This window comes from Anneissia japonica, unplaced genomic scaffold, assembly GCF_011630105.1.
Source record: "Anneissia japonica isolate Jap-2015-1 unplaced genomic scaffold, ASM1163010v1 scaffold2994_len2133135_cov197, whole genome shotgun sequence".
NCBI lineage: Eukaryota > Metazoa > Echinodermata > Crinoidea > Comatulida > Comatulidae > Anneissia > Anneissia japonica.
The window spans coordinates 1,310,810-1,325,780 of NW_022728550.1; the positions used below are offsets into that span (position 1 = coordinate 1,310,810).

The following is a 14,971-nucleotide window of genomic DNA, read 5'->3' on the forward strand; positions in this document are numbered from 1 at the left end:
TAAAATTATGATTATATTCATTCAAGTATTGTTGATGTAGCTATAAAATGCTAATTTTCTTTGCCGTTGCTTTGGAAAATTAATATAAATCATTATAAATATAATTTTTATATTGACATTTTCTAAGTATTTTATTATTTTCTCATTAAATTTTATGTGAATTAATGGCTGGTAGTAATTTACATGCTGATTTTAGTACATCTAAGAATAAGGGTACCCTTTTATGTGTTCATAACATGTTATTGTTTGTCATATGTCAAAAAGGTAAATACAAAACATGAATGAAGACATGAAATACTGTACACTCAAGTGGTAGTTTTTTAAGCAAATTAATTTCACATTTTGAAAGAATGAATGTGAATTACGATTTGTAAATAAGCATAAGTTTAGCACATCTGTTTTTTAAAGCACAATATTGTAACAAAATAAATTTGGATATTTGATGCATCACAGCCAATCAGCAGTGTGAATCTCAGAATATTGACACTTTTAAACAGAATATGCGAGGCAGTTTATGTTGACTTCATAAGTATCGATTTAAGAGAACCAGTTTCAGTGCAGGTTGAGGATGCAACTTCCAACTTATTTGACCTAGTTTGAGGATACAAGAGAATTATAGATCTTTGGCAAAATCTAGGCCAATAAATACTGCTGAACTAATAACTGGCCTATCAAGCTAGTCCCTAACAGAAAAGATAATGTTTAGGAGTCTTTGAAATGGAATATTTTATCTCGTCTCATGTTATCAGTCATTTGCTTGTATAGTAATGCTAATATTTTATTGCAAAAATACTTTTTAAACTATGATATTCAATATAAAAAAAAAAGTTAATGTATATATTTAATTTATTTTGTTTTTGCAGAATTGCTTGGAAATGGAAAGATACTTGAAATCGGAGCCATGTAGGTCACCGAAGGTCAAAGAACCCGAAAATCCATGGAATAGATTCTTAATGAGATGCACAGATATCGACCAATCAGCAAGTAGCTCAGATTCTGAAATAAATGACAGCAAGTTTGATACAATTAGCCTTAGTTCTAGTTCCAGTAGTATTTCATGGGATAGTTCAGGTGAACTTTCACCTCTACCCTCAGCTTCTTCTGTAAGCTCTGACCCTTTTAAAGCAGAATTTAAGGCCTTTAGTTTAGTGGAGAATAGTTTAACACCGCCATCTTCACCGGAGCTTAGGAAAACGATTTTACCAGTAGCTGTTCCTATAACTGCATTAACTGTGAACGTGGTGAATTCTGCTGCCGGAGTGCTGAATCCCGGCTTCCGAATGCCTTCTCGAGGAAGGACTATTTCACAACCCCGTACTTTTACAAAGAAAACTGAGTCATCACAAGATGATGATAAAAGACGTATCCACAAGTGTCCCTTTAATGGATGTCGGAAAGTTTACACTAAAAGCTCTCATCTGAAAGCCCACCAGCGCACACATACAGGTGAGAAATACTTTAGCAGCATTGAAAACAGACAATGACTTATTATTATTAACTTAATAGTTATTTATTATTGATCTGTGATTATTAATCAGCAGTATCATTAAATGTCAGTAAGTATAAATAATATGCATTTTAATAATTATTATGCACATGTTTTAGTGTGGATTACTGTTCTTTAACTTCATATTCTTTTGATAATTACACATATTTTATTATGCTAGTTCATACAGTAGTGACTATATAATTATTCCATGATTTATTGATTCAAAGTTGATAGGTCTTGTGACTGTTTCTTCAATGACCCAATTCTATTCTTGGGATCGCTTAGTGAAATAGCACTCCAGGGCCTCTTGATGACTGCAATCACATGCATATTAAGAGAATTCTGAATAATGTAGTGTCTTTGTTTTTCTTTAAGTTAGTTTGAATGTAGGTAGTTATAGTAGTAATTAATTTTTTTATAGAAATTTGAAATGTTTTTCAGAAAGCTGTGTTACAAGTTTGCTGTTTGTTGCTCCAAGAGTACTAGGTACTCATCTTGGTTGAAATTGAACAGTTTTTCTCACTGTACTGTATGTCGCTTAGACGGCCAAGAAAATATGATGTGCCCCAAGCTCGAGTTGAGCGTTTTAGAAATAGTGCTGTCCCTTTCTTGACAAATTTGATTAAGTATAACCACTGAGATCCTGTCTTGTCTGTGGAATGTTTTTTATTACTTCATGAGTACATGCAATTCAGCCGTGAGGCTGCGATTTGTATGAAGTTATGAATAAAGAATAAAATTAAGTTTTGAATTATTAATTCATTAATTAATTTTAGGACCCTCAGCTTTGTATATTTGGTTGTTGAAGATAAATTAATATAGTTGGTGCACTTGTAAATACCAGTGTTGAGCAATTGTTAATTTATTTATTAGTTACTATATTATATTATTAGTTTTTTTCAGTAGTTTTGCTATGTATGATAAGACACATGCCCCATGTGAATAGAAAAACAAGGCTTTCTTTTGAAGTGTCTTTGCTGATACAAATTGTAGGTCTATGTACCAGTAATATTACCGGTAATAAAAGCTAACCAGACTAATGCAAGTCTTAAAACTGGAAAAATGGTCTTTTTTCCTGCAACTATTGGCTTGTGCTTAAAATTATGAACAATTGTAAATGTTCTATGTTATTATAATGGAAATGTTTGTGAAGGTACTGTACTCTCTTTATGTCAGGAAAATAATAAAATATCCTAGTTAAAGCATTCGTGATTCATTTCACCATCACTGTCAGTATACCTCCATGGTTATATTATCATAATAATCTGTAGAAAACAATACTACTAACTGTATTAGTACAATGCAGTAGTTCACCAGACTAGAAAGTAGTGATTTCACTGTTGGCAATTTTCAATCAATTTGGTCAATATGCAATGTTTGATCTAGGCAGAAATTCAATTAACAGAACAAGAGATATTAAAATGCATAATTTATTTAACAGCTTCAGTATAGTAGTGTACCCTATAGTGAATTCCCATTAATAAACAAAACACTTAACAACACAGATATAATGACATTTTTAGTATTGGATTACTGTATTATCATTGTCTATTATAATATATTACAAGCAGTACAATGATAACTTACAGCAAATTATATGAATGTTAATATCTGAAATGAATTTAAATGTTTGCTTCATCCAATCACTAGCAAAATATTGCCTCCTTTGAATATTTTAAGAATATTAATATTGAATTGTTAATACAATATATATATATCAGATAGTGAACTATAATTATATTCTATAAACAAGGAAATAAACAATAAAAATTAATGTATGATAAATAATTAAATATTTTAAAATGTGTCTATGCATGTGCCCTTTTTGAAAAAAAATATTGTTGTCAATAATACATGTGTTTTTGTCACATGAATATTGGGGTAATATTAATAAAATTTAAATTGATTTTAATCATGTGATTTGTTTGAGTTGATAAGTGGCAACAGGATATCATGTGATGCGTGGGAATAATGACCTTGCTTTCTCATTCAAGTCCTTCCTGGAGTATATTACGCAGGGTACTGGTAGCAGTGTGGTAGGCCTATGTAAAAGTTATGGTTAAAAGCCTAGAACATTGTAGAAATAATATTGATATCTGGCATGATATTGTAACTTAATACTTTTTCCTGCATTTGACATCAACACCAGCTCAACACTGTAATGTATGCCCCAGGGGACATATCAAATGTCATGGCCCAAGCATGGAGAGGAACTCAAAGTTAGACTGAAATTCAATAAAGAATAATATTGACTGAATTATGTCCATTTTACTGCTGACTCTACATTCCTAAATACACCCACATTTTAAGATTTATTTCCCGTAGTCCTTAAAAATGAAACAGAAACATTCTGTATTAGGTGCCAGGTTGCTGTTCAGTATATATGCTAAAATTGTTGATAGACTTTCCCTTTCCTAAACAGTAAGAAAAAACGAGATAGTTTAAGGCAATTAAACAATCAAAAAATGTAATGTTTATTCATTATTTTGGCACATCGGCTAAGGATTGCCAAATTGATTGATTGTCTACAAATTGGGAGAAAATGGTGGTTAACGCCACCTTTTCTTCCAGGTTTTAAATGTCTTAAAAATCTTTGGTTTCTAAGTTTTTGATCAAATGCCTTTCTGTTGCACAACATATCAAATTTATTCCTCTGGAGCCTAACTGTTAGTGTTTTTGGTCCCAATTACTTTGGCTTTTTCCTGTATTAAATGTGAATGTACAATATGCAGTAGACCCTAAAACAAAATCTTTATTTAACTATGTTTATGAATTAAACATTATTGTGTAATAATGTTACTATACTATGACAGAAATTGTCATTTTATCCAATTGATTCATGTGTAAAATACACGTATACACAAACACCCACACACTACACGTATATGCAAATACGCAAGCAATTTGTATGCATACTGCAGTACAGTATGTACAGAGCACTTGTATACTCAAGTATTTCTGTTATCAGGTGTTCTGTTGATTTGTACTGACAATTTATATAAAGTGACTTTGTGCAATGTTTTGTGAGCTGAGATTATTATACACCCATAAACAAGGTAAATCATAAATTGGAAAATATCCAGATCCATCCCAAGTAATTTTGCTAGACATTAAAACATTTAGAATATTTTTATGTATTAGGATTGGTAACTATGGTCACCAAGAGAGAATATTGATCAACAAGTGATAATGATTTTGATTTAAGCAATTTAAATAACTAATATAGAACAATGATGAGAACTAAGATGGAATAAGTTCTATTTTTATACCTCCATGTATTAGGAAAGAGAATATGTTGTTATTTATATATTTGAAATTCTTTACCACATAATATCTCATCTTTATCGCTCGTTTCATTGTATGTTGCTAGGAAACAGCAAGTATATATTCAGGCAGCCATGTTGCAGGCCTCATCTGTCTGTTTAGTAACATAACTTAATAATTTTTCCCAGGTGATGTATTCCGACTTTCCCACAACACCCCTGAGTAGGAAGCCATACCTTTCTCCACCTTAATCCAGGGGCCTGCAATAAAAAGCACAGAAATATGCAATAGCACTGGTGTTCATATGCCCAGAAGCCCATTGATGAGATCACTATGCATAACAAGCCCTGTTTGAATCCTACCAAGCAAAAAGCCAGAGGAGACCCTAGAATTGACCTTAAACCAGCTTGCCACAACAACTTTATTATCAATCATGTTGTGTTTGAGAAGTTTGTACAAGATACCATTACAAGATTTTAATGGGTGATAGAAAGGCACAAGTGTTAGGTAAAGCAGAATGGCAACGCCCAGCCCTAAAAGCCTCTACATCGTTATGACTGCTGATAACGCAAAGATAAATCACTAACTATAAACATTTTCTTCTCCATCCTGAGTATTTTGAGTAGGCCTACCTGGTAAAATCTGACAGGCAGTACGAACTCCCACGCACTTAAGTTCTATCAAACTTTAATTGACTCCCTAAGCCCTTAACAAATAGAAAGTAATGCCTCAGTTATCACCACCCTCCTGAGAATTTAGTAAAGATAATAAATTCTTCAAGAAATTTGATATTATCTTTCACTAACACCTACAGTATGACTCAAAGTACATTATTCAAAAGAATATTGTGCCATAGTTTTTTGATGGGAGCAATCTGGCAACCTTTAAAAAGGGGACTCGAGAACCCTTACTGGGAATTTTGCTTTGGTCTGCTTCAAGGTACTCTATGTTTGTGACCCTCCACTCAAGAGTACAGTATAGGCCTATTGATTCTAGCGTACTGTATGTTGTAAATTGAATATTGGTTTAGGAATAGTTTTAGGCCCTATAAAAAATATCATTAGTTTATCACCCTAACTGGGCAGGAAAAGTGATGAGGGAGGGAGGCTTTTTTTATTTTTTATTTTGCTAAAGCCAAATATATTCCCTTGGTTTGTTTGATGGTGCATTGATATTCAAAGTAAAACATGATTTAGATAATGCAAACAATATCTACTAACTATTTAATAAAATAAATGAAAAAAATAAGAAAAAATTAAATTTATTTAAAAAAAAATTTTTACACATTTTTTTTTTCCAGTACCATAGAAGTTATGTGCGCGAGGGTGATAAACTAATAAAAAAAATTTATTGGGCCTTAGTTAAAAAAAGGTGTCCAAGCTTGATTAGTGCAATGTATTTCTTTGTTCTCATTGTAATGCATATACAATGTTTATTATGTGTGATATTTTTCCAATAAAGAAACCAGACCAGAATACTGTGTCATCTCTATGTATTTAAAGTATCTTGATCTTATTTTACATTAATGTGTTGTAGAATTTTTTAACTGCACGGCTTTGGCTTACCGTACTTTGTATGGCCCTCTATATATGTCCTATAGTTGGATATACGCATGTTATATTTGAAGGCTTTAAAATCGCAATTTCATGTATTACCATTTACAAACTTCAATTGTATTATCTGTAGACAATTACCATATGTGACATGGTAGACATGGTCCTGCTGATTCCTAACCCCAATCACTGCTAATTAGGTACTTGTATTCAGTAGGATAAAAAATGCATTAAAAGCCTAGGTCTAATGTCAATTATAGTGCAGCACTGTTTACTATGAAATTCTATAACCAAATGAGGTCCAGTAATAGGTAATAATGTTCCTTCCGTGCAGTTTCTTAATGATAGCTTGGCAGTTTGATAAGATATAAAATACAGTAGTTTTAAATGTTCAAAAGTAAGTATGATGCTGAAAGCACTAGGCCTATATTATGGCAATTCGGCATACTGAGGACACTATATAATATGGCCAGTTGGCATATTGAGGGCATTAATTGTTTGGGCAAGTAGTAGGCATATTTAATATTAAGGCACTATATATGTTATAGCAAATAGGCATTCTGAAGGTACTATATAACAAGTAGGCATAGACCTATGGTAGGTACTAAGGGCACTAAATCAAGTATGCCTACTTGAATGCACTACATTATGACAAAAAGTAGGCTAAGAATAAAAACGCAGGAATTATGAGCTTGGTATATTATGGCAATGCATAACATTATGGCAAAGGAGGATACTTCCTTGATTATAAAACTCTGTTGATATGTCATTTACTTGTTCAAGCTATATATACTTTAGCACCAAGAAAGAAAAAAAAAATCCTGCCTTTTAGTATAGTAAGACCTATAAATATATTTAGAGTATCATCATCATTTTAAAAGTACAATTATATCTGTTTCTCAAAACTATATAGTTATAGGTAGTCACATTAGAGTATCAGGTTATGCAGTACAAAATGCATTTTATACTTTGATCTAATATAATTGGACGTACTTGGCTTGAGTCTGTCTAATTATACAATAGAGTGGAAACCAAGAAACTCAGTCCTCATGTCATTAAAGGCAAATGTTTTATGTGTTATTTTTAAAAGCCAGATCACATTATTAATCTAGACATTAGACAGATTTAAACTACAAGCAAGGGTGGCATGTAATTATTGAAATCCGGTTTTCGTTGTCACATGACTTCCCTTTATTATCCCCTACATAAAAGGGCAAGTGGATATAATTACCATAAATGTTTAAATTGACAAGCTGCAACTTGTCAATAACAAGTTTCTTAGCCAACTGTCTGAGGTTCTGAACTTGATTCTAACAGATAATCTTTGAAGATGATGGGACTTTGTTTCACAATTTTCATAAGACACCAAAAGAAAACATCATGTGGAAATAAGTACTTTATGGATACACTCCAATTGTAAACACACTGAATTGCCAAATTGTTTCACTTTGCTCAATAAGAAGAATTCTAAAAATTCTGTTTTCATCAGATAATATATTCAATTGATTATGGATATTCAACTATTATACACACATTTGGTGCCTTTGGTAAATGGTTGAATTAGGGCTATACAAATATTTATTATTATTATTATTATTATTGTTATTGTTATTATTATTTATTATTATATTAGTATTGTCTTTAGTATACACATTGTGACAATAGGTTTAATATTGAATATGATAACAATTATATTAAATTATAATCATTTTGTTTTTATTTTAGTTTTCTAGATTAATTTTTGATTGATCAAACATTTCTTCAGTGTTCATACCTAATTAATAATGTTCACAATTATAATTTTTGTTAATTAAAGTAATATTGATAATAAATATTTGCAGCTGCTGCTTGACCAAGTAAATTAAAAAAGACCTTGTAGTTACTTCCCCACAAATACTGTGACCTTCTAGTACAAGCAACCGTTTCTAAACAGATTTTAATTACTTAGTATGAAAGTATAGAATTCATATTAGAAGTACAGTAGTATCAAGTATAGAATATATATACTGTATACATTACTTAGCGTAATATTTAGTATTTGACCTTAGGGACTCATTAATTAGTGGCATCACAGAGTGAACCATAGTATTTGTTTTTACTCTATGCTTGACAGTTTATTTAAAAATTGTACCATCAACTTAGTACATTAGTATTGAAGTAGGGACCATAGTAGTATTATACAATAGACATTTTACTACCACTACCAATAATCTGAATCTCAGGAGCAAGTAAAAGGAACTAAAGTATATGTACTCCTGAATGGATACTTTATGTACGGTACTATGAATGTTTGGGTTTTTTCCCTAGAGTATTGTTATGATTTATCATGTGACTGTTGACCTTGCTAATGAATATGCAGATTGTTGCATTAAGGGCTTCTCCAGGGATGTGTATTCCTATTGTTGAGTTAAATATAGTGTACTTGTCCAGATGTGGTATTATGATGAGAGGCAGAAATGAAAGTTAAAACAGTTAAGATTTTAATTCAATATATATTAATTCCAAGTAACTTTAGTGAATTTTAAAAATTGTGACAAAAATATATGATAGTAAAATAATATTTTACATTGGTTTATATTAGCTTTTTTCTTGTTTGTTGATGAAAATATATTTGATTGAAATTATTAAGGTAATAGTTGTATTTTCAGTATTTTTGTATAGTTGTATTATTACTGTACTATAGAGGATATGCTATTGCAGATAAGATTTTGTTGGTTTTTCTATTTAAAAAATAAAAACCTCATTTGATTTTTCTTCCGCTTCAATTTGTTCTTATTTCTTTAAGCAATTTCAGCCTTAATGTTCTTTAAAAAAAAAAAGTGGAGTAGGCTATATTTTGTTGTTCTGCTCCTAAAGCTGGTTCCAAAATAATGCCTTTCCTGTGTGTGACCACAGTAGCTTAGTTTATGCATAGAATATAATAGTTATTTATAGAGCAATTCAGTGTGTTTTCATTTCATATTATGGAAACATTGGAACATGGTAGAAAAATTGACAGTAATTCTAATTATGAGACCTTGATAATGCATGATGATATAATTTTATGAGAATTTTGTATTCATTAATATGGTGTAGTCACTTATTGCAAATTACTTGAGGGACTGCATAAAATATATACGCATAATTGCTGGCAAAGCAATTGAGTTAACAGCTTAAGCATGTGACAATTTAATGGCCAACTCTTTATTGTCTAGATGTTATTAATAGGACAGTTTTTATGAAATCATTTAAATAAAAGATAAAAACTTTTGTTTATTTAATAAATTAATTTTTTACAATTATATTTTGATCTTTGAAATGTCACGGCAACATGTCTTCACACTTTTCCATGAAACATTATTTTATGAGCAGAGGCTATAATTTTATGCAAACAACACAAGTTATTACAAAAATATTTTTTTAAATAATTTTCAGGTGAAAAACCATACAAGTGCTCATGGGAAGGCTGTGAGTGGCGATTTGCACGTTCTGATGAACTGACGCGCCACTATCGTAAACATACCGGTGCTAAGCCGTTTAAGTGCAATCATTGCGATCGTTGCTTCTCGCGATCTGACCATCTGGCTCTGCACATGAAACGTCACTTGTGAGGGAATCATGCATCCGCAGAACTTTTCTTGCAAAACAGGATCTGAAACTTCTTGGAGCATGCGACGCTATGAGACGTATGGAATTATATCTTGACAGTAATGCGTGTTTGATATCAATGAGATAAGCATTTGATATCATTGGAACATATTTCTAACATCATGCAGAAAGAAGTGGTATGATGGAAGTCATAGTAACAAAGCAGTATATTGGTTTGAAGGATTACAGTAAATGTTCTTGGTTGTGAGTATCCTGATGCCAAGATTGGATGCTTTACTAGAGTCCTATCAGTGTTTGCTTTGGTATTCTGGACTATAGCTGGATAAGTTAGGGTGGAATTTGGTTTTTCTTAAAAATACAGTTATAGTATGTTAGGGCAAGGAAAATCTATCTCGCATTAGTCCGACTGCAAAATTTTGATGTGGAACACATCAATAAACTTGCAACCAACAAGGTCAAAGGTTATTGAAGCACTGTGTGCTGGATATGCTGTCTTGAAACCTAAATGCTTTTTAAACTTGTCTGTGAGGCAAAAACATTTCTCCTAAATTTACCAGAAGAAAGCTTGACAAAATTTGATCCTCTAAGCCTTTCTGCAAATCTGAGTATAGTAGTTCACAGCAAAAGCACATACAGTAACTGAATGTAAAGGTATGGATGATGTGTTCAATCAATCAGAACATAGTTCTGGTTAACCTTTTGAACTGGTGATGAAGTAGTTTGTAAACCAAAGACAGATTTTAAGCCAACAAATAATACCAATTAAGCTCCAGGAATTTTGGAGTAAATTTGGTGCACTTGTTAAACTTGGCCCATTCCAGCAACAAAGCCATTGGTAATTAAAGAAAAAAGATTAAGCAATTAGATGTAATGTTAAGGTGAATTAAGGCATACTATACCCCTGGAAACTCTTAGTTTCACATTAGTATATGGACTCCACGCTGCCTCTATTTTTATAACACTTATTAATACTTGCCAATTTCATTGATACATCCTATTATTGTTAACATTATCATATCATTATCATTATTATTGATATTATTGTTATATTGCTATCATCGTAGGGTTTGTAGGATGGACGGTATTGTACTGTAGTTACAGTAATTAAGTGCATATACTATTTTAAGCATATAATTAAGTATATATAGCTAATAAATATTGATTACTAAGGTGTACTGTAGTAATGTAAATGTAAATTGGATCCAAAGATAAACGGTTAACCATATTCGGTGACGACCTTGATACTCAAAAATATGAAAGGTCACAAAGGTCAACTCGAGGTCAACTTTGCGTATGAATAGCATACTAGTTAAGTCTGCTGAAAAAAGTTATTAAAAAAGTATTATTATATTATTATTATTATTATTAAATGTTGAAATTAGTAAAGTCCATATGATATGAGACTTTCTTCCTATATGGATTTTTAAAACAAGTGGCCAGTTTTTAGTGTCTGTCCATTGCCTATTGAGAAATCAGCTATTTGAACCGGTTCTCGACTAATAACTGTCCCTTATAGTGGACTATTCATGTCTTGGACCCATGACGATGCTTATAATCAAGGGCTCACAAATTGACATTTTTCATTGCATTCGATGAGTAAATACAGTTTAGTACTATCCTATCAAAATTATGGAGAAAAGTTTCAATATGCTTGTGAAATTTTGCCTTGTAGTCTAACTAGTAATTTGAAATTGTATGGTTCCTTCTTGTCGTTTCTGAAAATCTTGGTAAAAGTGTTTCCAATTGTAGCAGAGTGCCGATGTGTATCCAAATTTTGTCCTAAAACTTCAAAAGTATATCCTAAAGTGTTGTGTATGTGTATGTACAGTACTGTACAGTATGTGCGTATTCCACATGTGACATGAAGTGTCAAAATTCTTTGTGACAACCTAATTGCATGTACCGGTAGTAATTATCTATATGTTTAGAAAATCTTTCAAATTGTTGTCTATGATAAAATAAAACTTGAATTTTTATTTGATATAGTCAGACCATGGCTTGCACAAAAGGATGTCTTCAGATTCTGACATATCAAAGAAGTTGATAATGTTATTTTACTTTCAATGCAATTAAAGATGTGCAGAATATCATAATCATTATAAATATATTAATTGAACATGTCTAACACAGGAAAGGAAAAATTACATTTCTTTGCATTCATTCTGAATCTGCCAACTAAGAAATGCATTCATTTTATTTATTTTCGTTTCTCACCTTTCATTATGCAAATTTATTTATGTTGTTTGGCTTGTTTTCAATGCCTTTGTCTAGAAACTAAATTCAAATGTCCAACATATAAAAATATACTAACTGCAATCCAAAAAGCTAATATGAAAAAAATATATTTTTAAGAATCTTTTTTCCAAAAGCTAAAAGAAATGAATGCAAGACTTTCATTTTTGGACTTAATAATCGCTCGTTATACCATTCTTAGTAATATACATGCAAATGTCATTTTTTCGGACTGAAAAAAAATTAAATTTTTTTTATGTAATGAGGAATAAATTTCATATGATATACATATATAATATATATAATGTGGTATATATACGAGTAAGCTTTTTTTAATGATATTGATTTAAATATCAAGCACCAACATTTTAAAAAGTATACAAATTTTCTTATTTTTACTGGTTAGATAGAATGAGGTTCAGGAGTGAGGATATAATAATTGTAATGGGAATAATTAATCAGAATTAATCAATTGACATATACTGTAATACATTACTGATGATATGTGTTGTTTTTGGAATATTGATAAAGAGCATTGTAGCAGATGTTTTTATAATTTGGCAAGAATATTCTAGCTAAGGATGGCATTTGCTGCCTTTGCTTGTCAGCTTGGCCATGTAAGCTATAAATTGTATTTTACTATGTATTACAAATTATACAATATTTTATTATATGCCATTTTGACTGATAAATGTTAAACTTTCATAAGATTCCATACAATGGCTCTACTTGATATAGCTTAAGATTTTTAGTCATAAACATGTTTACCATTTATGTTGAGTTAAATGTCAACAAAATATTAGATAACAGGCATTAAGAAGTATGTGATGGCTGCATTTTTTATACTGTAGACAATTTTTTCCACTGGCATTTATCAGGATTTAAATTTTAAAAGAGATAATATTGCACAGCATGAAAAACAGGTCATCGTTTTCACGTACCTGCTTTAATGTTGTCAAGGTACCTCTCATAATGCAACATACTTGTCCATGACTGTGAGTCAGTTTGCTAGATGCAGGTAGGTCTAACCTACTATTATAGCAATGTTTATTAAAATGCTTCACTTCTCTCAACGTCATGTGTAAAATTAATTTGCAAAATAGAAATACTTTTTGAACTTGTTATTTTTTCAGTAATTTGAATACCAAAATTTGAAAAACTACTACTTTTATTAGTAAATAACTAAATTATACAATACTGTGTTTGTATTTGGTACTCATACCACATTTAGCATTAATTTACGTACCCTTAAACACGATTTCCATACAATCGCTACACGCTATTACTGACAGCTTTCGTTGAAGCTGATTGGTGATTGGTCGGTCGAATCAGGGAGCCTTCTCGATTGCATCGGGTACTGCTACGAAAACACTGTAGCGTCAGTGTAGCGATTTTAAGGAAGCCAGGCATTCTAGTTGGTACTATCACTTAGTCCTATATCAAAATTGTTTTTTTTTTGTTTGCATCATGATCATTGAATATATACAGTACTCATCAAATGATTTGCCTGCCCCTGGAAAAAAAACCTGCAAAAACTACACCATATTTTACAGTTTTCTATCAGAGCTCCACAACCCATATTTTTGTATTTTTTATTATTGGTTTATGTTGGAAAAATATTTATTCTATGTTGAGCTATAATTCCAGGATGAATGCAGCTATTATCCTAGAGTTACATTTGTAGTGCATTTATCAGTTTTATGTAAAATGTTTCTGTCATAGAAAATTCATTAATATACGTACAATACAGTCTAGATTTAGTATGATTTAAGAATATTTTTTGATAATCATATGAAATTTTAAGATTATCTGTGTAGACAATTATATAATTTACTGATATTTATAAATTCCATATATAAGAGGGTAAAGGACAAAATGGTTATGTGTATTATATATGTAAATGTTTTTTGTCCTTATTCAAATGTATTTTTATTTTTTAATTTACCCCAACTCTAGCGAGAATTGATACTTGTCTTAGAGTCTGCGTTCTATGTGTATGACAACTCGTTTTGTATATCTCCCAAGTTGAACTATGAAATATATATCAAAATTAGTTTTAAATGATAGTACTGTGTTCCGAATGGAATTAAAATTCAGGTTTATAATCCTGCTCGCTTACCATAGCAGTATGATTATACAGCTATTCTTGTTATTGTTATGAAAATCCGGTTAGCTCTTTTCATGTGGATGGTATTTCCATATATGGGCATATGTATCTGCTGTTAGCTTCTTAATTAGTCAGGCTGCATTGGCTGTCAGCCAATCAGCTCTCATAAGGTTCTGTGCATATATGTATATATATATATATATATGTATTTGAATGACCTTTGTAGTGAAAGAGGTCAGTTGCTAATTAAAATCTTCAAATGAAGATGTTAATAAAATATAGATTTTTTTTTTCATTAATTTAGAGAAAAGTTCATTCTAAAAAATGCATGAACATTATTTTTTTGGTAACCAAAATTTTCTATTCAAAAATTTGCACTAATTATGAATTATTTTATATCTAATTATTTTACACTAATTTTAATTTTTAAAAAGGCACATCCGTCTTCATCTATTGTATATGTATATGTAATGTATATTAGCTCAAAACTTATAATAAATAAAACATGTAAACTCAAAGTATGCATTGTTCATGTCAGATTTCTTGTAGTTTAAATAATTCAAGAAATAATAATGAATGAGATGATTTGTGATGTTGATTTTGTGACGAGAGCAGTTTACGAGAGTTGATCATTAGAGAGAACTTAAAAGCGACTGAACTTCCGTTGCTGAATTCTGTTCACGACCCGCTTTTCATTATGTGAGAACATTGTGATTATAATTTTTCTGGAGTTCTTGA

General features: G+C 30.9%; 1 protein-coding gene across 2 annotated transcripts in view; it reads left to right on the top strand.

Moving 5' to 3' along the window:
* LOC117114277 (Krueppel-like factor 6) overlaps positions 1-14,701 on the top strand; it is a 31,783-nt gene extending 17,082 nt beyond the window's left edge. The window contains exons 2-3 of one of the 2 annotated variants that reach the window (XM_033257891.1): positions 864-1,446; positions 9,721-14,701. In XM_033257891.1, coding sequence (XP_033113782.1) covers positions 876-1,446; positions 9,721-9,896 — 747 coding nt within the window. In that variant the 5' untranslated portion in view covers positions 864-875 and the 3' untranslated portion in view covers positions 9,897-14,701. The remainder of the gene's footprint in view (positions 1-863; positions 1,447-9,720) is intronic. The other variant, XM_033257890.1, reaches the window with a different exon arrangement.
* Positions 14,702-14,971: the final 270 nt, after the last annotated feature.